We start from the raw sequence: 23641 nt of genomic DNA on the forward strand, positions 1-23641 counted from the left end.
TGCCTCTCATAACAAGCATTACTGCCACTGACATTACGATCCATGAGATGTAGTTACAAGGAACAGTGAAAGTGCCAGAAAAGAAATTTTGGGGCTACAGAACTGGGAAGGTCTCAGAATTTATTTAAACTGGCAATAAGCGAATTTAAATAAATTTAATGGAAATGTTCGAGGAAAAAGAGTAGTCAAGAAAAGTGGGTGGTTTGCTGTTTTTGTGAAAAAATGACCATTTCCCCCATGAAGAAATGGGAATGCTTCATCTTGGCTGCAGAAGGTGAGAAAATTATAGAAGTATGCAGTCACCAAATTTGATGGTTAAGAAGGCAGGAAAACCAAGTAAGCAGTGCAGAAGTATAGCATTAGAAAGAAACAGGAGTAAAAATCTTGAAAGCAGTAGTTATTATAAAATAATAGGGAATATAATTTGAAGTTTTTTGAAGAATTTGGAACAGTTTTGAAGGAATATAAACTTAAAGGCTGACAAAACTATTGTGCAGAGTCTAGAAAGCTCTAGAGTCATTCAATTTAAAATAGCATTGGTGAATATTAAAATATAAGCTATTGAGTAGAGATGGAAATATATGTAATGCTTGTTAGGGAAGGACTATATAGAGCACAACACTGAATTTAATACAGGTGATAATTCTTAAAATACAGCATGGTCTGAAGTTAAATACTAAGACTGAAGCTGAGTATGTTAATACACTATTACATACAGTGGGTCTGATTGTATATGTTATTAACAGACAAAGCATCAAAAACAGCACAGACACTTGAAAATAACCGAAAAGCTGTTGATAATTAAATCAATTTAAGATCAAATAAAATTCTTGAATCAGCAAGATTGAGCAAAACATTACAACTTCTAGGAGAACACGTAGACAATTTCATTAATGACTCTACAGATTAGTGGAAAACTATAAATATGGAGTATTGAAATCAGCATTCCTAAGACGTGGAATTGCTGTTGGAAATTTGATGAAACCTGGTCAGATTTTTTAGTTTCAAAGAAGTTTAACTTGAAAGAAAGCTTTTCAAATCATGCTCAGAAGCAGAAACCAAAAAGGCCCGTAGACAGATCCGAAGAGGGGCAGAGAGTTTTAGAGTCATATTGCACAGAAACAGGTCTTTTATCCAACTCGCCCATGCTGACCAGATTTCCTAAAATAATATAGTCCTACTTATCTAATTTTGACCTATATCCTTTAAACTTTTACCATCCATGTGCCTTTCCAAATGTCTTTTAAACGTTGTAATTGGATCTGTGTCTATCACTTCTTTTGGTAGCTTATTCCATATACACACCATCCTCTCTGTGAAAACGTTGCCTCTCAGATTCCTTTAACACTTTTCCCGCTCAGCTTAAATCTATACCCTGTATTTTTGGGCTCCCCTACCCTGGGAAAAAGACCTTGGCTAGTCACCTTATCTGTACCCCTAATGATTTTATAATTCCCTGTAAGGTCATGACCCAGCCTCCTATGCTCCAAAGAAAAACCTCCCAGCCTAACTGGCCTCTCCTTATAACACAAATCTTCCAGTCTAAGTAACATCTTTGTAAATCTTTTCTGTACCATCTTAAGTTGAAAAACATTCTTCCTGTAAAAGAGCGACCAGAATTGTATGCTGTACTCGAAATGTGGTCTTACCAATGTCTCGTTCAGCTGTAATGTGATGTCCCTACTCCTGTACTCAGTTCTCTGACTAATGAAAGCAAGTGTGTCAAAGGTTCTTCACCACCCTGTCTACCTGTGACACTACTTTCAAGGAACAATATACCTGCACCCCTAGGTCTTTCTGTTCAACAACACTTCCCAGGGCCCTACCATTAACTGTGAGTCCTGCCCTGGGTTGTCTTATCAAAAAGGCCAACACTACTTGAAGACAGCAACAGTCTATTAACTTTACAAGGTAATGGCACTCTAAAGAGGCACATGACATGTCGAACACCAGATGATCAGTGTCAGCACTGTGGAACAATAAGATCTTACAGACATAGAAAATGTGGGAAAATGGATGTTTCAGGCTGGAGCCCTTCATCACGAATGTAGATTTTCCTGCTCCTCAGATGCTGCCTGACCTGCTGTGCTTTTCCAGCAACACACTCTCAACTCTGATCTCCAGCATCTGCAGACATCACTCTCTCCCAGACACAGAAAATGTCAAGCCATCAATAAGGAATACTAGATTTGCAAATATTTAAGTCATTTCTGGAAGATATGCAGATCTAAGACACACAGTTTCAGAACAGCAGAAGTATTGGTAGCCATACATAATAGAACACCTACAGCATTTAGAAAAGAAAACTGCATTTGGTTGGATACATAAATAAAAAATATCTGAGGTGTTTGTAGAAGAACTAGCAAAGCAAGACAAGCCAGAATAGACAGAACATATATTTTCAGTGGGCATTGTATTGACACTTGCTAGATAAAGTTGCAAGTGTTACTGTCCTATCAGAAAAAGCAGCTGTTTTGGCCTATAGGGATAACACTGCATGATACAGGAGAAATAAAGGTAAGGGTAAAGTTGCTAAAGGCTTTAGGGGTGCTCTTTCATTAAAGAGAGATGACTGGTGTTGGTGCAACTTGAAGGTCATCGCACCTCATGCAAGAGGAAAGGTTGAGGAGAGTCTTTCATGATAACCTCAGCGAATGTATGAATTGAATCTATGCCTTTGGCATAACTCTGCATCACAATTCAGCTGTCCAAGCAGCTGAGCTAACCAAATCTCACATGTGAAATAATTGTCAGATGCATAAGAATTTTACAGATTAGACTACAATGCAACTCATGTTGAAAACATGTCTATTGTTTGCAATCAACTAACTTCACCTTTGACTCTGTATACTTGCCTTGACTTCTCAAGTTGGAGGAGATCAGTAATATCCTAGAGAATATCTGGGCCAGAAGTGAACAATATTCCAAACACTGGTCCAGGCACAAACTGTTATTGGCGAACTAGTCAAGAGGCAGTGCATTGAAGACTTCATTGGGCTTCCAGGACTCCTGGTGGAATCCAGACAGAACAATAAATCAAGTAAGATATCTTCGGTTGGTGTAGAAGAGCTGTTTAACTTTGTCAAGATTTGGAGGTGCCAGTGTTGGACTGAGGTGGACAAAGTTAAAAATCACACAACACCAAGTTATAGTCCAACAGGTTTATTTAGAAGCACTAACTTTCAGAGCGCTGCATCTTCATCAGGTAACTAGATGAAGAGCAGCGTTCCAAAAACTAGTGCTTCCAAATAAAGCTGTTGGACTATAACCTATTGTTGTGTGATGTCAAACTTTGTCAACACAGAAGAAGTGACAGCCTTCACAGGACTGATTTGAAATGTTCAGTCCTGTGACTTGTAAAACAGGACAGTCAATGTCAATCATAGTGCTGAGTGAGGAGTAACCTTTCAGTAACAGAACTAAGAGTTTGAGTAAGTTTACTTCACCTGTCAAACAAATACAATGGGCAGGTAAAGATATCCAGCCTGATCAACATATCCCTCAGTGCAGCCAAGAGCACCATTCTAAATTATTTTGTTCAAATCTATTAAATAAAGATTTTATGGATTACCTTAATAAACAAATAAGGGTCCCCCCTCAGACCCATAGTCTCACTCCCTGGCACACTGACATACAGACTAGCAAAACTGAAATACCTAGTAGAAGACTCGTGCCACTCTATCCACTCCACCCAAGAATTCCTGAACATTATCAAAGACACCAAGGTAGAAGAGGACAAAATAATTGTCTCCTTTGACATAACATCAGCCTGGCCAAAGAAACACTGACCTTACTTCCAGATGAACCAAGGACACAAACAGCACCAACTCCATCAATAAGGACAACATCCTCAAGCTGGTAGACCTGTGCCTCACTACCTACTTCACTTCAATGACAAGACCTACAAACAAAGCAATGGAACACTCATGGGATCACCAATATCAGGCTTCTTTAACAGAAGCAGTAATGCAGAGACCTGAATGAACAGCCCTCCCCAAGATCCAACCCAAACTTTGGGTCCGCTATGTCATCACAAAACAGAACAAATTAGAGGAAACCGACAACATCATCAACAATATCCTTACTGGCATAAATTTCACAAAAGAGGAGGACAACAACGACAGATTCCCCTTCCTAGATGTTACAGTGGAATAAACAGTTAATGGAGAATGGCAAACCAGCATCTGTAGGAAAGCAACACACACAGACCAGATACTTAATTACAAATGCAATCATCCCAATCCTCACAAATGGAGCTGCATCAGGATATTACTTAAATGGGCTACAACACACTGCAGCACCCAGAAACTACAAGTAGCAGAAGAAAAATACCGATACGGCATATTCAAGAAGAACAGATACCCGATAAACACAGTCTGCTGATTCTTAAACAATGAATTCAAACAAGTGGATACAATGTGCCCAGAAACTCTAACTACCCTACCATACATCAAAGCTATCTCAGAGATGACTACCAGATTATTCTGACCGCTTTGCATCATGGTAGCCCACAAACCTACCAAAACACTGAAACAGTTACTGATGAACTTAAAAGACCAACAACCAGCAAAACGAATGTCATTTACAAACCACCATGCAAGGACTCTAACAAACACTACATTGGACAGACAGAAAATTAGACATCAAGATACACAAACACCAACTAGCTGCCAAAAGACATGAGCCACTATCACTGGTATCCTTACATGGAGTTGTAAAGGACATGACTTTGACTGGGACAACACATCCATCTTAGGACAGGCTAAACAGAACCATGCACGGGAATTCCTAGAGGCCCGGCATTCAAACCGGAACTCCATCGATTTGGACCCTATTTATCAACCTCTTAGAAGAAGAACCGGGAACAATACCACCCACCTTAACAGACCAAGATACATAAATACAAAGTGGGACAGAACACCAGCGCTTCACTGGAGACTCACTGATGATGCTACTAACATGGTGACGAAACATGTGAGAACAAACCTGCCAGCTCAGTGAGCAAACTCACAACCTGAACCTCAACCTGAGCTATAAATCTTCTCGAAAAAATACTTATGAAAATTAGATTACGGACTAAATGCTTTGGTATTATGGGACCTTGTTCACTGCCAATGTCTATACAGGTTGAAGGTGAAGTTACCTGCTGCAGTGCAAACTACAAAAAAAAATCCTGTGCTGTTGTGAAATGTATTTGTTACCTTAATATACACTGCAGAGCTATTCTTGCAGGCAATTTGAATCCATTTTTTTTGGAGGCATCAGTTGATTAGAACCAGAGTGGGAAATTTGTAGCATGTTATTTGGGAGGGGCTAATGGGCGTTGGTAGCTGTATATATTTCATTGCCAGTATATGCTTTACAGTTTTATTGAAAGATTAATAGCTGTTATAATCATGTTCAACTGAACGAAATGATAATTAACAATTGATTATAAGCAAATATAGCACATAATGAATATTCCGTATGGAATCTGTGTCTGGATTTGTTCCCAATTATTTATTTGTCCTTATTAAATATGTAGTATTTATCTACATAGCCATTATTTTATATTTAATCATTAGATTAGCAGTTGAGCAATGAAGACACTCTAGTTAGTCTAGTGAATGTTTATATAATATGATATAATCTGTGAATTGGCACAAATCTGAAATGTACTTCTTGGGTGAACTTGTATAGTAGCTATTCAGAGCAAGTCATTCACCAAGGTTTATATTCACAAACAAAAGCTTGATTTTGATAGAAGTGAGGTTTGCTCTAATTGCTGCTTGTCATTGTAAATGAAGCACAGCAGTTTTTTGAAAACTAACAATTCTGATTAAGGTAAAATGTATTAATATAGCATCCTTTAATCCTCAAAATTACTGGAACTTTACAACTTAATGCATTACAAGAGTAGCCAACTTATGCTATAAATGAACAAGATTTACTATGTTCTATTAGCTATTAAGGGAATACCGTACAGGCCAAAAGAATTCCAGCAAATCTTTTTCAAATTATGGTGTTAAGAATGGTTAGATTTTATCTTTATTGAATATATATTTTGAACATTTCCTTTTGAAAACTTGCCCTGTCTCTGCAGTGTGTGTGATAGGTTTTCAGCCTCATAAATGTAGTAAAGCTGTTGTTCAAAAAGTTTTTCATTTTGATTTGAAATTTTCCATTTATCATAGGAAATTAGTGTCATAATGATTACCATTGAAGACTGCAGTGCAGTATGTATGTTTGATGCAGAATGCAAATAAATTCATAGGGGTTAATTAAATTTTTTGGGTTCTGTATCAACCTTTTGAAGTATCTGGAAACCACTAAATTGCTTTTCAAGGTATCACAAAGTTTGTGTCATAGTTACATCAGCATTGCAATAAAACTAAGATTTAAACAAATGCAACATGAATTTAATGCATGGTTCATTAGCATGGCTGAAATCATTTGTGTAGGCTAAAACAATGCTGACCCCACTCTGTGAGTGTTATTTTTAACTATGTTCAACATTCCTGGTATAGTAGCATGAAGTAGAAGGATGGATTCTTCACTCGGCTGACTCTATAATCTCAGTCATGCTGTGCAGGGCTAAGATAGGGGTTAGATACTACTTTGTGGAAGCAAGGGTGGAAGTGAATGTTTGGAAAATTGAAGACAAGCCTTCACCTGTTTTGTTTTGTTTTGTTTTGTATTGTGAGGCAACTCCTGGGTGAAGCCTGCTCCATACAATTAATGATAGAGCCTTCGTTATTGCTGGAGAACAGAGGGACCTATGGATGCCGGCAGTTAATTCTTTAAAGTTAACATCAAATATAGACAGGATGGTTAAAAAGGTGTTTGGCACACTTACCTTCATTGTTCAATCCTTTGAGTACAGGAGTTGGGACATTATGATCAGGTTATATTGGTGAGGCCTCTTCTGGAATACTGTGTCCAGTTCTGATTGCCCAATTAAAGGAAGGATAATATCAAGCTGGAGAGGGCTCAGAAGAGATTTACTGGGTTATTGCTAGGTATGGAAGATTTGAGTTATCAAGAAAAGTTGAATAGGCTGGGACTTTTTTCACTGGAGCATAGGAGGTTGAGAGGTGACCTGTTAGAAGTTTATAAAATAATGAGAGGATAGAGTTCTTAGTAGTTGTCTTTTTCCCAAGATGCTGAAAATGTGTTGCTGGTTAAAGCGCAGCAGGTCAGGCAGCATCCAAGGAACAGGAAATTCAGCGTTTCGGGCATAAGCCCTTCATCAGGAATCAACTGTCATTCCTGATGAAGGGCTTATGCCCGAAACGTCGAATTTCCTGTTCCTTGGATGCTGCCTGGCCTGCTGCGCTTTAACCAGCAACATATTTTCAGCTCTGATCTCCAGCATCTGCATACCTCACTTTTTACTACTTTTTCCCAAGATGGGGTAGTTGAAGACTAGGGGGTACATTTTTAAGATGGGAGTAGAGATTTTAAAAAGACATGAGGTAAATCTTTTACAGAATGTGGTTCGCCTGTGGAATGAACTTCCTGAGAGGTGGTGGATGTGGGTACAATTACAGCATTTAAAAAGCATTTGGGTGGATACATGAATAGGAAGGGTTTGGAGGGATATGGACCAGGAGCAGGCGGGTAGGATTAGTTTAGTTTGAGATTATATTCAGCATGGACTGATTGCACTGAAGGGTTTGTTTCCATCTGTATGACCAAATGACTGTGCATTTTTGGCCAGCGGTGGTGTACAAGACCTAAGAGAGGAAACAAAATTGGCTATTATGTAATAACAACCAAAGGTGTAAATCTAGTTGTCTTTAGTTGATTTTTCATGTATTTAATGTAATAATTTTAAATGCAAAACAGGTTTAATGCTCTTAAGTAAGAAGAGCTTTCAACGGCAGCAAGTAAAATACTTATTTAATGTAAACAAAAGAGGATGAATGTTTATGAAATTTATGTAAGTTTAATTATTTGTTCACTGTAGTTGTTACAACTATTTAGCCATTATTCTGAATGGTAACAAGAACAAGTAATGTGATATCAAGCTGTGATTGATCCAAGATGCTCATGACTTTCTTCTTGTGGTGTGATCATAAATGACCACTTGGACATAAAGATCTGTTTCAATTATGTTTCGTGTGGTATTATCCCCGGGAGAGACCTGTGGGAGGAGAAAGACCTTGTTCAAATAATTATACGAGTGAGGATGTTATTTTGAAATTTCTTTGCTTTGACTTAAAGCACCATTTTAAACTACTCATTCTTCACTCTTTACAGTTACAGGAAGGGATTTAAAATTGTGCTGAACCACCCATTGTTTAGATTAGATTCCCTACAGTGTGGAAACAGGCCTTTCAGCCCAACCAGTCCACATCGAACCTCTGAAGAGTAACCGCCCAGACCCATTTCCCTCTGACTAATGCATCTAACACTATGGGTAATTTAGCATGGCCAATTCACTTGACCTGCACATCTTTGGACTGTGGGAGGAAACCGGAGCACCTGGAGAAAACCCACGCAGACACGGGGAGAATTGTGCTACCTCTTTGAAGAAATTGTACTCTCTCAAAGATATCACAGTGTCTCCAACCTGGCAGAACAGCAAACTTCTAGAAATATTTACCAAGTATATTTGGAATCTAACGTGATTGAACATTGAACATTTTCTCTATTTACTCATAGATGTGGGCATTGCTGGCTATGTCAGCATTTATTGCCAATTACTAATTACCCCTGAAACACTGAATTCCTTGATGGGGGATGGGAGGTGCAGTGTAGGCAGAATTAGACACACACATAATGCTGTTAGGAATGGAGTTCTTATCTTATCCTTTCAGCAACTAGCATTTAAAATCCATGTAGTCTACATTCATTCCAATTTGTGCAATTTTATTTTGGACCTAGTTACAAGGGTAATTAGCTCCTTCCCTAACATTTGTTGTCTCCACCCCTGCATGATGAGATGCATCAATAGTTTTGTTATGAATAGATGTTTACTTCATGACAACAGATACTACAGGAAGTGTTGAGGAAGCTAGGAAAATAAATCTTGTCATCTATATGACAGAAAGGCTGACAGAAGTTTGGATTCAAACCCTCACAATAACTATACTAATTAAAATGTATAGAATCAACTTAAGCTGAACCTCATTTGGTGACTGACAAAAGCTCAGCCCAATTTATCAACACTTTTGCAAATAATTATGAACCTACTTGACATTGCTAGATAATAAACTGTAAACTGTATGTTCTTAATTTGAAGGACTTCAGATAGTGATAAATCTCAGCCAACTGAGTAGTATAAATTTACCACTCCATTTATAATGAATTTATCTCAACTTTGCCATATACAGCTGTATTTCATGAGATGCTAAAGTAGGTGATAATAGTCTATAATTTAAGTGACAAATTTTGTTGGATTCCCTCTGTGTCAAACATTGGAATTAATTGGAGGGGTTGAATCTGAATCTTGTTTGTGTTTTACATCTAACCAGCACTTTGTTAGTTAATTGGAAATCTGTTTTACTCAGTGTGCATATATGATTGTTGAGCATGAGTACAGAGGAAAATAATTCTGGAGGTGCACATTTCAGTTTGCAGTAAACCTTAACATCTGTAAAATGGAATATTCCACGACATAAAAATAAAATGATGCTGCTGGTTAATTTTCACATTGAAACACATTAAAAGTAAATAAGGATTAAATATATTATACAAATTCCAAGTTACCAGCCACTCTGAGGACACAGTGATGTGATTATGGCATTTATATCCCTTTATTTTTCCAATAATTTGTGGAGCTAATGTTTAATGAAACTAAATACCCGATCATAACAGAACATTTATATTTAATTAAAGAGCAAAAATAAGCTGCAGATACTAGAATTCTGAAAAGTTGGGTTGAATTTTTCTATTGTGAATCAAGTCCTGTCACCAGGCCCAGTAGTGAGAGTTGCTTTTATCCAGGGTAGCAGAGAGACTGAGATGTTGTTAGTGGTGCCAATTAAGTGCCAACCTCTGGGCAATGGCTGGCCAGTTTCCAGAGCAGCCTATAGCTCAGTAACCTCAGGCATCATCATTTTGAGTGCTTTGAAGTCCAGATACAATAAAATCGCCTGCTTGCATCTCTACTCTTTGTTCATTCATTTATCCACACAATAATTACCTCACTTATCTACGATATTAAAATAAAAAAGAAAAATCTAATTTCCTGGAATAAAACTATGTACGATATGTTTTGTTCTGTCCAGAATGCCTTGTTGGTTGTTTGCATTCTCTGCGATTGTACCCTCATGAACAGTGGGTCTTCAGATGAACTTTGAACAACCAGCTCCTGGCAATCGCGCACTAGCAATTGGGGTTAGGTGGATGGTAATTATGATGCACTAGTGGTGAATTAGGCATGAAAGGGGGTAGTTATTGTTGCCGTGGGTGACAATCAAGGAAGAAAATGTCCTAAAACTTGACTGTGGAGTCTGTCAGAGCCAACTGGCATTCTTTGTCCTCTGCAGTAATTCTTCCTGATGCTGGGAGTATCTCTAGGGGCCAGAATAAGCAATTCACATAAAATAAAAGCACTTCAATCTGAGGTGAAGAGTTTGGGGTTGGGGGTGGGGGGGTGGAGACTTGGTGGTGAGGTCCTTGGGGTGTGGGCTTCTTGTAGCAGCCAAAATAAAAAACAGTGCCTTAAAATAGAGAAGTTAATCATTCTGGCAGGAGGGCATTTGCCATTATGTGCCTCAGAAGGATGGTTGTCCTACTGACTTTTCTGATGCTGACAGTATGTCATACCAAAGAGACACCATTGGGCCTCTTCCGAACATGTTCCCTCCCCACCATATGTTCAGCCTTGCCACTTAACAGTCTATTCCTAATTAGCTTCCATAAGTAAGTAAAGTTGCCAAAGCTCCATAGGGCTGCTCTCATTAGAACCAGCATCTGGTGCTGAGTTTAACCTGATGATTATCTTGCCTGACAAGGCCTGACCTTTATGTTGATCTCAGCCAACACAGGAATTGAACCTGCACTACTGGCATCACTCTACACTGCAAACCAGCTGTCCAGCCAACTGAGCTAACCAAACCTGCATGGGATAATTTTACCCATTAATTCTTCAATTCCTTTCATAGATGCTAATGGTTGAGCTGGGTGCTTTTAACATATATGGTTTTGTCTCTTCCATGTTTAACTTCTATTCTTTTTGGGTTATCAAAATATTATTTATACTTCAAAAAATAATATACAAGATCTGTGACAGATTGTAAAGGAACAAGAAATAAACAAACTTTTACCTTTGGATCTACGTGTACTGTTTTTCGATCTCTTTTGTTTTTGAAAAGGAGTCCCGAGGCATTATCTGTGGCTACCTGGTAAAATGGACTGGAATTGCACGTGCAGCTCTGTGTGTCCCAATTGTAGAAGCTACCAGAAAATTAGCAGAAATAAGTATGTTGAGATATAATTAATCATTCAAGTATTTCTTACTCCATGAAAGAAAAAGTCTGGAAATAAGAACATCCTGATCATCAAGAAACCATTGCCAATTGTTGGAAAAACCCATCTGGCTCACTAATGTCCTTCAGGGAAGGAAATTTGCCATCCTCAGACCTGGTCTGGTCTGCACGTGATTGCAAGGCCAAAGCAATGTGGTTGACTCTAAATGGCATGGCAAGCCACTCAGTTCAAGTGCAGCTAGGGCCAGGCAATAAATGATGGCCAGCCAGTGACGTCCACATCCCACAAGTGAATAACAAAAAATAAAAATTGGACAGTGCACATGTTCCTTCTCAAAACTTTAGCATCAGTGTCGATTGTGTTTAAATCTTGACTTTGTATTACTTTATACTGTTTTGCTGCACAGTAAGTGTACACAAGAGAGAGAAAGCAAGGGATTATTATGGAGGCATGGCTTTCCTAATATGCATGTTATTAACATAAAAGCAAATTACAGCAAATGGTTGAGATCGGAAAGGTTTTGGACAAGCTGTTAGACCTGTCAGTATCAGTAGGGAGAGAGAAACAGAGTTAATGTTAATCTGCTTCTCTCTCCACAGACGCTGTCAAATCTTCTGAGTTTGTCCAGCTCTTTCTATTTTTATTTTATGATATTAACGTCAATCTTCTAATAAAATGCCAAGTGCCATGGTTTAATAAGGGCCTGACCTCCTATGTGACTGAACAGCTGCAACAGCAGTAATGGGGCAGCAAATTTGGATTGAACAGATTCTTTCATCCAAGATCACTGCTGTTTCTTTACATGACACTTGATAGTTTTAACATATTTGTGTTTTGGTGTGAGACAATGCCTCAGGTATGTGACTAAACATTTCACACCTAGCTTTGTGCAACGTTGACAACTCTGAATTGTGGGAATAAATACTTTTGAAAAACGTTTGCTGAATAAAATTTTGAGGGACCAAAACTAAAGAGAAATTAATACTGCACTGGAACTAATTAGAGGTGTCTGCATCTTATTAAATCAAACCTTAAAATAACATGAAGGACGTCATTCCTATTCGGTACTTTACCAAGAACTTCAACTCAGTGCTTATTTTGCTGAATGTTTATGGCTTGGGCTTTGGCCAGAACAAATGTTTTGTGCCAGTTGAGTAACGCGCCCCAGCAGTTAAATAAAGATTTAGTTTTTATTGCCTAAAAGAAATGTTGGATCAATTAAAAAGTTTCTGGAACCTTTTGCTTTATTATGCTCAAAGTACAACTGAGTTCATGACCACATCCGGTGATGCCAGATGCTGGTATGACATGACACCACTGTTCTTTCAAAGAAGACTGCTGGTTCTTAGCAGGATAAATGAGCTGGGAAAAGTATCCTTCTTAAAATTGAATTGTTACAAGTCTTGGTACAGAATTGTCTGTCTATTGCAATATGAATTAAAGATGATGCTGTAAAAGTAACCATGCTACTGCAGATTTGTTATTGTAACCAGTTGGATCATTACTGTACTTTAAGGAAGGAAATCTGCCATCCTTATCCCCCTACACTAAGGTGGCTAACTCTTAAATAAGGTAACTAGGACATAATTATTCAACTGTGTCCTACACAGCAAATAATACTTGAACTGATACTGATGTGCATAAGAGTGTTCAATCTCACTGGTCCAATCCAGTTGAGTAGAATTTTTTTTAAACACTTATCCTTGTGTATCCTTTAATGAGAAAAATACAAAATGTATCTGTAGTTTGGGATGTAATCCGCAGAGGGTGATTTGCTGTTGAGAAGGAGGTTGTCAGCCCATTGTTCTCTTTGGAGTCATAATATAATCTATATGAAATTCCTTTAATGCCTTTAGGTGTTACATTCCACTGGTCTCACAGTGTTCTTTACACCTGCAGTTACATTATCTCTAGCAGTCCTCTTTTTAAAGACAAATTTGAAATTAAGAGCTAAAAATATTCATAGTCCTTTAGCTATTCTGACCCATTATTGTAAACTGAAAAATGAAAAGATCTCAATCATCACAGACCATATAGACTTTGTGTGAACTTGTTAAATCTTGAATTTTATGAACAATAATAAAAGTAGCAAGCTCAGAAGTGAAGAGTATGAAGAACAGATAGGAGAAACTATTTATATTAGAAGTAAAATTGATTACCAGAGGTCAGATTTAAAATAATTGTGAGCTTGGTGCTATATAATGGACCTATTTGTTTATCTCAATAGCTCAGGATTATAATAATTGTTAGTCCAACACTGGTGTAATGGAAGAAATTTGACAGCATCATTTGAGTTTCTATTTTGAAAGCTAAAATTGGGATCAGTTCTTTACCTTGACCAGCAAGTTCCAGATGTATCCAGTTAGAATTCTAAAGAGCAAAGCCAGTTAATAACAAAGAGCAGACTGAGCCTGGGTGACTGATCTGATTTCTATCTTCTGTGATTGAAACACTTTTTCTAAAGATTCTTGAGTTTTACTCCATGCACGGCAAACAACTATACATGAAGTTTATTCCATGGTCAGCAGCTCTGGTTTGGACAGCATTCCCCTTTCTTACCATGGTGTATACTGCAATCTCTACATCCCCAATCCGGACAGGTATGACATACTCTTTCCTTTTTATAGTCTGGAGAGAGTCATTAAGCCCCCTTGTTACCCACCACCACCACCCTACAACCCCAAACAATACCTGGTTCAGTTAAGATGGGCTAAATGTTCTGGAGGGGCTCCCAACGGCCCCCAAGCACAACCATAGTAACAGACCCACCTGCTGCAGAAAGAAATGATGCCTCAACGAGGAGGTTCCTTTGGAAGCATATGGCAACATTTTGCTTATTTAGAAATAGCACAGTTATAGAGACATAGAGATGTACAGCATGGAAACAGACCCTTGGGTCCAACTTGTCCATGTCAACCAGATATTCTACATTAATCTAGTTCCACTTGCCAGCAGTTGGTCCATATCCCTCTAAACCTTTCCTATTCAGATACTTTTAAAATTTTGTAATTGTATCTATCACCACTTCTGGCAGCTCATTTTATACACTTTCCACCCATCCAGGTAATGACCATGGAGAGGCAACGACACTCATGGTCAGCAACTGTGGTCTAGTGGCTATGACCAATTTTGGTGGGTGGGATTCTTCAGTAAAGAAGCATCAATTTCAACCTTTGAAAACAAGAGCCCACCAGGGTTTTCTGGTTACTGTCAAAGCTTATGCCTCCTATCTGCATTGCTGAATGGAAATACAAATAGGAATGGGGCCTAATATGGGCCTAATTTCCTGCTGATAGTCACCTGCCACATATTGTTCAGGTAGTCATTCTAACTTCTACCTGCCTGCTCAAAAGTGACTTGCCATTGGGATCATGGTTCCAATCTGGCACAATGGTTACTAATATGAAACAGTGGACCCACTCACCAACCTTCTTTTACTAGACAGTATGTGGAGCCCACACATCGTTAGTTAAAGTGGGGAAATTTGAAAGAAATTACTGTCAAAGGCAACTTGGCTGTCCACAATAAGCACTGTTGTAGTCTTTGCTGACAGATTTGGCATTGACATGACTATTATGGCATAATTTTTCTGTACCTTTTCCAATAAGTTCTATTTTAAAAACAGTTGAAAATGTTAGGATGAATTCAAGTGAAAATTAGTTCTCAATAGCTTAATATGTGACAGTTACTTCTGAATAGCCTCTCTGTGCCCAAAAAATATTTAATAAATTGAAAATTTCATTCTTTCAAGGAAATCAGTGTCAATTTTTTAAATAAAATCTACATTTTACTGTTTCTGCCTGTCTTTCATCTCTTGTCTTTAATTCTATGTGTTCCCAATCTTTTCTTTACATTCTGTCACATCATTAAACTTCACGCTTTGATACTTTTTAGATTTGAGTCAGTGTGTGAAGATTCTTCAATCTGAAGCACAGTGAATGTTTTAAAGCAGTATAAGTATAATCAAAGGTAAGTATTTGTTAATTGGTTGAATAGCATCATTTTGCTTTTCCTGCATAGACATATTGTATATCTCCTGTGGAGGGCATTGTGCTGGAAAAGATGCTAGCTTGGAGGGAATTTCTGCTGTGGAGTGCATAAGAAATCTATGGCCAATTGTCAGAGAGATGAATGGCCAATGCTATTGAGAGCACTGAAATAACTTCACAGAGGACTGTATCTGTCACCAAGTCACCCTTTATTTACATGTGGAGAATCATTGATACTGATCCAGCTCCCTCAGAGCCAGTTCTGAGAATGAACAGATTGGTTTGACATTCCTCTTGTCATCTGTCAGCCAAGGCTCTCTGATTGTCCGTGATTAACAGCTCCAGTCAGAAAACTGATATCCTATGATGTCCACCTGGCTGACCTCATTGCAATCACTATAAGCACAATCTATGTCAATGTATTTGGCTTTTATAGAAATAAACATAGAAATATTGGTAATGTGAAATAAAGTGATCAGCATCCTAAACTGAAAGATAATTTAACATTTTGAGCAAGACCTTTCACCACCAGAACTCTAGCTAATGATTGCACTTGCCATGTTTCCTTTAAGATACCAAATGAACTGCTGTGCATAGTCACTATTTTTACTTTTGTTTTAAACTTCCAGCTTTGTTCTTTATCTTAAGAATGATAACAAGTGCAGAAGGAAAACATAATTTTGGACACAGGAACAAAAATGTAGAAGATGCTGGGGAATCTTGCTCAAACGTGGCAACAGGCTGACAATTTAAAGTATGTTCTGTATTACAAGCAAATAACTTTATGTTTGGATCAGAATTTTGCATCAAAGTGTTATGCTTGGATCAAGAATCCTGCACAATGGGACTGAACAGAATGTGGCTTGGATCACGAAGTCTGATCTTGATTTAGGTATGACTTTATCTAGACAATGTTTCTTTCATTCTAATACTGAAAACAGAAATGGAAGTGCTGATACTCTTACCTTTCAATGGCTGTAGAATATTTTTATGTCTAACTGAACAATGAATCATCTCTGTCCAGGTTTCTCTCTAGCAGGTTTTCCAACATAATGTTTACGACTCTCTTAGCAGATAGTGCAGTTTATTTAATTTTCCATTTATTCACTTAAATCCTCCATGACAGGCATTCAATATTCCCAGTCTGAGATTTCTCTGTGTGCTGTGACTGGGTAACTAAGTGTTTAAAAGCAAAAGTGTTCAGTGATCTGGGAGTGGTGTGGTAAGGAAAAGCTGCAACATTTTAAAAATGTTGAGAAAGATCTGTCATTTTTTTAAAGTATTCCTTTGCAGTTAGATTGATCCTTTGTAAATAACTGTTAAGAGTAATTTTATTGTAGGAGAAATATTGGTTCATATGACCAAATAACCCTTGACCTGGAATATCAACAGGGACAGAAGTTAAGATTTGCAAGCCATGAGATTGGACACAAAGATGTTCTGCACCAAAGATAAAGAGGAAACAGATAAAGAAACTTTTGTTGTAAATGCACAAATAAGTTCTCCAGCAGAAGAGACATAAAGAAGACAGATGAAGAAACTTCTAAAGGTGAAGACTGAGCTGAATGCAGAAGCACAGATGCAGACCAAGAGAGAACGCAGGCAGAGACAGAAAGGGGAACACAGTATTTGTGTGAGGAAAAAAAAGGTTTTCAATGCAAAGGTTAATTTTCCATTGGGCAGAAAGATAAAATATAGAATTCCAGTAGTTCTTAGAGTAGTAATGTATCTGAGTACTATGATACCATCAGACTGGTATGATTTAAATGAGGGTGGACTCATAGATGTGTGCCTTGTTGATGTTAATCTTATTCTGGGACTTCAGATGGAATATAATTGCTGGTAAACATGACCTGAGGACTATAGCGACTGATTGGGAAACTGAGAGATCCTATGTATCAGAGCTTAGGCAACTTAACCTCAGAACCTCCTGTGGTGACACATTTGTGTGTGGAGTGATGCAAGTACCTGTGGTTGTGTAAAACTTGTCTTTGTTGTTTTGACTATTTAAAAGAAATTTATACTTCCATTTTAAATCTAATTTACTTGTCAATTCATGTTCAGTTTACATTGATTCCGACATGTATTAAACTAGAGTTATGAGACATGAAATTTTTGTTGGTAGTTTCTTCATTTGGTAAATTATTTTTGGTTCACAATTTCCCCATAGCAGTGTTTTATACTAGGATTTAGAAATGCTGAATGTAGTTTTCTAACCTGCTAAACTTTTATTCTTCATGATCCTAATTATTATTTGTTAACAGGTTGTCTAAAAATAGGTAAGATCACAGTTGAGTGTTCATTTTCCTGACATGCACGTGCGTGCTTTTCAATGCCTAGTCCAGTTATACTTAGTCTGACTATAACTTCAATGCTAGCATTTAACTGACACAGTATAGCTAACTCAGTTTAGGATTGGGAAAGTCTCCTCAATGTTATAGTATCCTAGATAAGTCCTACTTGGATTTATTGATTCAACAATTTCCACAGAGAGTACACAATTTGAATAAATTAAACCAGAAATTCAAGCTCAATACAATTATACCATCACAGACTTTGTCTCAAAATGGGAGTTGAGTAGATAGAGACTGAGGAGGCCAATAATTCCTCATTATCTGACTTGGTACAGTGAAATCTTTTAATGTCTTGACTTCCTTTGCACACTGCTAGTGAGCTTCCTGCCTTATACTGTCAAGAAATAGTAATGTACCAGCAAGCAGAAGGGGAGAAGCTCCTTCTGCAGGAATGTTTCATGGTAAGTAGGTAGAACACCAGTTTATAATATCATGCAGAGATAGACAGCCAAACTAAATCAGCCTTTCTACTTCTGAAATCACAACACCGTAAAAGCAAAATCTTCAAAGATCCTCAAAATTGACCCAAATGGTTCCTAACCAAGCTTTTTTGGACAACCAATACAAGACTTTGTCAGTAATCAATTCTCAACACAGATGTATTGTCTCAATAAAAGATTTAAACGATGTATTGACAATACAATAATTTTATGATAAGAAAATTAAATAACAAAGAAAACTATGCCATAATCCCAAAAAGCTTTGTTTTCAGCCCATTTCACATATAAGACAGACAAACAAACATAGTTAAGGGATATATGAAAGAAAGTAACACAACTGGCCAGATGATTTAAGTGATTTTCACGATATGTTTCACAGGCATAGATGATGGTTTGTTGGTTGATTTTCTGAAGCTGTCGATCTTGGTCAAATTTACAGTTCACTTAAATAAAGGCAGAATTACTTACAACTTAGGTTTTTGTTCTCTGAGATTCCAAGAGCAGCTAATGGTTGGGTGGGCAGGGAGCTTTTCAAATCTTCATGATGTAGCATCAATGGCCTTTTTTTGAAAACACAGTCCTAAATCCAATTTAAACTCTGACCACTCTCTGATAGAATAACGGTCTCCTCTATAAGCTTCCAGTTGCCATCTGCTTGAGCTTAAGGTCATTCCAGACTAGCAGAAAATTTCCAGGTATTGACCTCATTAATAGCCAACTTTTGACATCTATTTAAACATCATGTACTTCCCAGTGACAAAGTATCTGCAGAACCTTTTTATCAGAAACCAATCTGGAATTAACTTCCAGGCCTGTCCTCCCAAATCAACAAAAGCTTGTTTGCTGTGTTTTCCTTTTAACACAAGCTGTGACCCACAATCCAAAAGTCACCTTTGCCTCACAGTTCCCAGTTCACAGCTCCAAACCAAAATTGATAAAAGATTAAAAGAAAAATAATGTAGATCAACATGGGTCTAATACAAGTGGGACTTGTGATTTGGAGGTGAGGGAGAGGGTAATGGTGACAGAGGGCCTCCCATGGAAAATTGCAGCTTCTCCAGCCTTCTCAAGGAAAAGCAACAAAATATAATGCCAAAGTTCTGATGTGAACTGGCTGATGCATTGGAAATCCATAATGGCTTTTCTGTGTGGACCTCATTATTATAGCCACCAGGCCATGATGATGACATTAGTGATAGACTGAAACAAAATCTAAGATCTGAAACAAAAATAGAAATTGTTGATGAAACTCAAAAGGTGTGATAGCATCAGTGTGAAGATGGCAGAATCAACATTTCGAGTGCAGTGACTCTTCAGAATTTTCCTAACTTGCTCATAGAAAAAGGCCAAAATTGTAACCATACAATTGATGCTTTGCATTACTGAATGACTGCTGCAGATGATAGAACCACCTGACGCTTGGTTTTTATTGGGGAAGCAGTGTTAAAATCCACAATATTGTATGATCATAACATGACTTACTATACACTGTATATTATATAATATAAAATACTTTTAACATGGATTTTTGTGCTTTAAATCCAGTTCAATCATCTAGTTGATATTTGCAGATGGCTATATGCCAGTCTCAATTGGAGAATTAGCTTCTATAAAAAAAGGATGATTTAGGTCAAAGGTATGCAAAAGCATTTTGTGTTTTGGTTTGTAAACTCCTGGGTGCAGTGAAATGACACACAGGCTTTGGTTCATAAATAAAAATACCTGGGGATCAAATTATTACTGAAAACAAGAACAAATAATTTGTACAGTTGTGAGCATGAATTCCCTTCAGTAACTGAGGTAGATCAGAATGTTCTGTTGCAAACAGTCCGTGGCTTTGGTGTTTCACATGTGCAGAACATAGCAAGACATATTGGGTCACTAAAATGCAACAACATGTGTTTGCCACTGGCAGCCGTTTGCATCAAAGGTTCAGTGTGGACAAATTTTGGAATGATTAACACCACACTTTGGCAATATTGTAATGTGGTTTAAGAAGGTTTAGGGTTTAAAATTTTAAGCTCTTGAAATCCTACTGCACATGTTGTCTCCAGGTTTTATACTGTTTTTGAATAGTTGTGAGTTCTAATTCCGATACCAGTCTCTGGTTTGTTTTATCTTTCCTCCTTCCTGAGTAATCTGAAGATTTCAGCTACAATGTGAATATTGTTTGCAATATAATGAATATTTCTGAAAGTGAGAACTGTCATCATAAAAGTTGATTTTGGGGCAGTTTAACCTAACACCTTTGGGGTACTGATGAAAGCAGAACAATGCTCGTTGTTTTGTCCCCTCTCAATTTCACTGCCTGCTAAAATATTGGGGAAAGATTAAAACTGTTTCATCAGTTCCTTTGCACTTGGCAAGTTACTTTGCTGTAATTATTTTGTACTTACTCTTTTCACATTTCCCTGAGTTGTTTACTCTTGGTCAAAAAGTATGGGGCTGGAAAAGCCCAGCCAGTCAGGCAGCATCAGAGGACTAGGACAGTCGACATTTCGAGCATAAGCTCTCATCAGGAATGAACGTCCCTGATGAAGGGCTTATGCTTGAAACGTCGACACTCCTGCTTCTTGGATGCTGCCTGACTGGCTGCATTTTTCCAGCACCATACTTTTTGACTGATCTCCAGCATCTGCAGTCTTCATGTTCTCCTTGTTTATTCTTGTGCAAGCATCTATTCCTCATTGCAACCTAACAGTTATTGTGCCATGTATTTCCTCGGTTGGTCTGGGAAACGGGAAAGGAAGTTGCTAAGTTGCTGGCGAAGATCTTTGCTTCCCCACTCTCCAAGGGGATTGTATTGGAGGATTGGAGGGAGGTGAATGTCCCTCTTTTCAAAGAGGGGAATTGGGAAATCCCTGGCAATTACAGACCAGTCAGTCTTACATCTGTGGTCAGCAAGGTTTTGGAAAGAATTCTGAGAGATAGGATTTATGACTATTTGGAAAAGTATAATGTGATTAAAAGCAGTCAACATAGCTTTGTGAGGGACAAGTCATGCCTTACAAATCTTATTGAGTTTTTGAGGAGGTGATGAAGGTCGAACAGTGAATGTGGTGCATGTGGGCTTCACAAGGCATTTGATGAGATTCCCCACGGTAGGCTCATTCATAAAGTCAGGAGGCATGGGATACAGGGAGATTTGGCTCTCTGGGTTCAGAATTGGCTGACAGAAGGTGGAGAGTGGTTGTAGATGGAAAGTATTCTGCCTGGAGGTCAGTGGTGAGTGGTGTCCCACAGGGCTCTGTTCTTGGGCCTCAGCTCTTTGCAGCTTTTATAAATGACTTAGTTGAGGAAGTTATGGGGTGGGTTAGTAAGTTTGCCGATGACACAGATGTTGGAGGTGCCATTGGTAGTATCGAGGGCTATTGCAGGCTGCAGCATGACATTGACAATATGTAGAGCTGGGCTGAGAAATGGCAGATGGAGTTCAATCTGGATAAATGCGAAGAGATGCATTTTGGTAGATCAAACTTGAATGCTGAATATAGGATTAAGGACAGGATTCTTGCCAGTGTGGAGAAACTGCAGGATCTTGGTGTTCAAGTGCATAGGTCCCTCAAAGTTGCCACCCAAGTGGATAGGGTTGTTAAGAAAGCATATGGTGTTTTGGCTTTCATTAACAGGGGGATCAGGTTTAAGAGCCATGAGGTATTGCTGCAGCTCTACAAAACTCTGGGAGACCACACTTGGAATATTGTGTCCAGTTCTGATTGCCCTATTATAGGAAGAATGTGGAGGCTTTGGAGAGGGTGCAATGGAGGTTTACCAGGATGCTGCCTGGACTGGAGGACTTGTCTTACGAGAGAGATTGTCTGAGCTTGCACTTTTCTCTCTGGAGAGAAGGAGGAAGAGAGGTGACCTGATCAAGGTGTACAAGGTAATGAGAGGCATGGATAGAGTCAATAGCCAGAGAATTTTCCCCAAGGAAGGATTGACTGCCATGAGGGGAGGTGTTAGGAGGAAGATATAGAGGAGACGTCAGAGGTAGGTTCTTTAAACAGACAGTTGTGAGCACATGGAATGCGTTGCCAGTGGTACTAGTGGAAGCAAAGTCATTAGGGGCATTTTAGAGACTGCTGGACATGCACATGGACAATAATGAATTGAGGGGAGCGTAGGTTAGGTTATTTTATTGAACATTAGGATTAATCCTTGACTCAACATTGTGGGCTAAAGGGCTTGTACTGTACTGTATTTTTTTATGTTCTATGTATACAGTGTTGAAAGACAACAGAATCCCATTCAGTCTTCACCAATATTAACATGCACACACCTTCCCAAAGAAGTTGTGCACAAAAATGAAGAACAGTGATCCCTGACTGTATTTTTCACTTCCTTTCCTGGGGCCAGTGATTTTGTTTTCAGTCAATTATTATTATGGCTTCGTGCGTGGGAAATTATGTCTCACTAACTGAATTGAGTTTTTTTTTTGAAGAAATAATGAAGAGGATTGACAAAGGCAGAGCTGTGGACGCAATCTATATGGACTTCAGTAAGGCACCCTACAAGCTTCCGCACAGTAGACTGGTTAGCAAGGTTAGATCACATGGAATACAAGGAGAACTAGATATCTGGATTAAGAACTGGCTTGAAGATAGGGGAGATGGAGAGAGGGTGGTGGTGGAGGGCTGCTTTTCAGACTGGAGACCTGTAACCATTGGTGTGTCACAAGATTTGCTGTTGGGTCCACTGCTTTTCATCATTTATCTAAATGATTTGAATGTGAACTGAGGAGGTATGGTTTATAAGTTTGCAGATAACATCAAAATTGGAGGTGTAGTTGGCAGCGAAGAAGGCTACCTCCGAGTACAACAGAATCTTGATCAGATGGCCCAACGGGCAGAGAAGTGGCAGATGGAATTTAATTTAGATAAATGTGAAGTGCTGCATTTTTGGAAAGGCAAATCAGAGCTGGATGTATACACATAATGGTAAGGTACCAGGGGGTATTGCTGAACAAAGAGGCCTTAGAATGCAGGGTCATAGTAAAGTTGCAGGTAGACAGGATAGTGAAGCAGGCATGTGCTCTGATTTATTAATCAGTACACTGAGTACAGACGTTAGAAGGTGTCATCTTGTGGCTATACAGGACATTAGTTAGGCCACATTTGGAATACTGCATTCAATTCTGGTCTCCCTGCTGTAGGAAGAATATTGCAAAACCTAAGAGTTCAGAAAAAATTACAAAGATGTTGCAGGGTTGGAGAGTTTGAGCTAGAGGGAGAGGCTGAATCGGCTGGGGCAATTTTCCCTGGAGCTTTGGAACCTGAGAAATGACCTTATAGAGGTTTATAAAATTATGAGAGGCATGGATAGGGCGAACAGCTAAGATCTTTTCCCCAGGGTAGTGAAGTCCAAAACTAGAGGGCATAGGTTTAAGGTGAGAGAGGAAAGATTTAAAAGGGACCTAAGAGCAACTTTTTCACACACAGGA

General features: G+C 38.4%; 1 protein-coding gene across 1 annotated transcript in view; it reads right to left on the reverse strand.

Annotated features, from left to right (window-relative positions):
- Nucleotides 1-7981: 7981 nt before the first annotated feature.
- cfap299 (cilia and flagella associated protein 299) overlaps nucleotides 7982-23641 on the reverse strand; it is a 587024-nt gene continuing 571364 nt past the window's right edge. Inside the window, exons 5-6 of the mRNA XM_060832189.1 lie at nucleotides 11256-11385; nucleotides 7982-8125 (exon numbers count right to left, since the gene is read on the reverse strand). Coding sequence (XP_060688172.1) covers nucleotides 8030-8125; nucleotides 11256-11385 — 226 coding nt within the window. The 3' untranslated portion in view covers nucleotides 7982-8029. The remainder of the gene's footprint in view (nucleotides 8126-11255; nucleotides 11386-23641) is intronic.

This window comes from Hemiscyllium ocellatum, chromosome 1 (assembly GCF_020745735.1).
Source record: "Hemiscyllium ocellatum isolate sHemOce1 chromosome 1, sHemOce1.pat.X.cur, whole genome shotgun sequence".
Lineage (NCBI taxonomy): Eukaryota > Metazoa > Chordata > Chondrichthyes > Orectolobiformes > Hemiscylliidae > Hemiscyllium > Hemiscyllium ocellatum.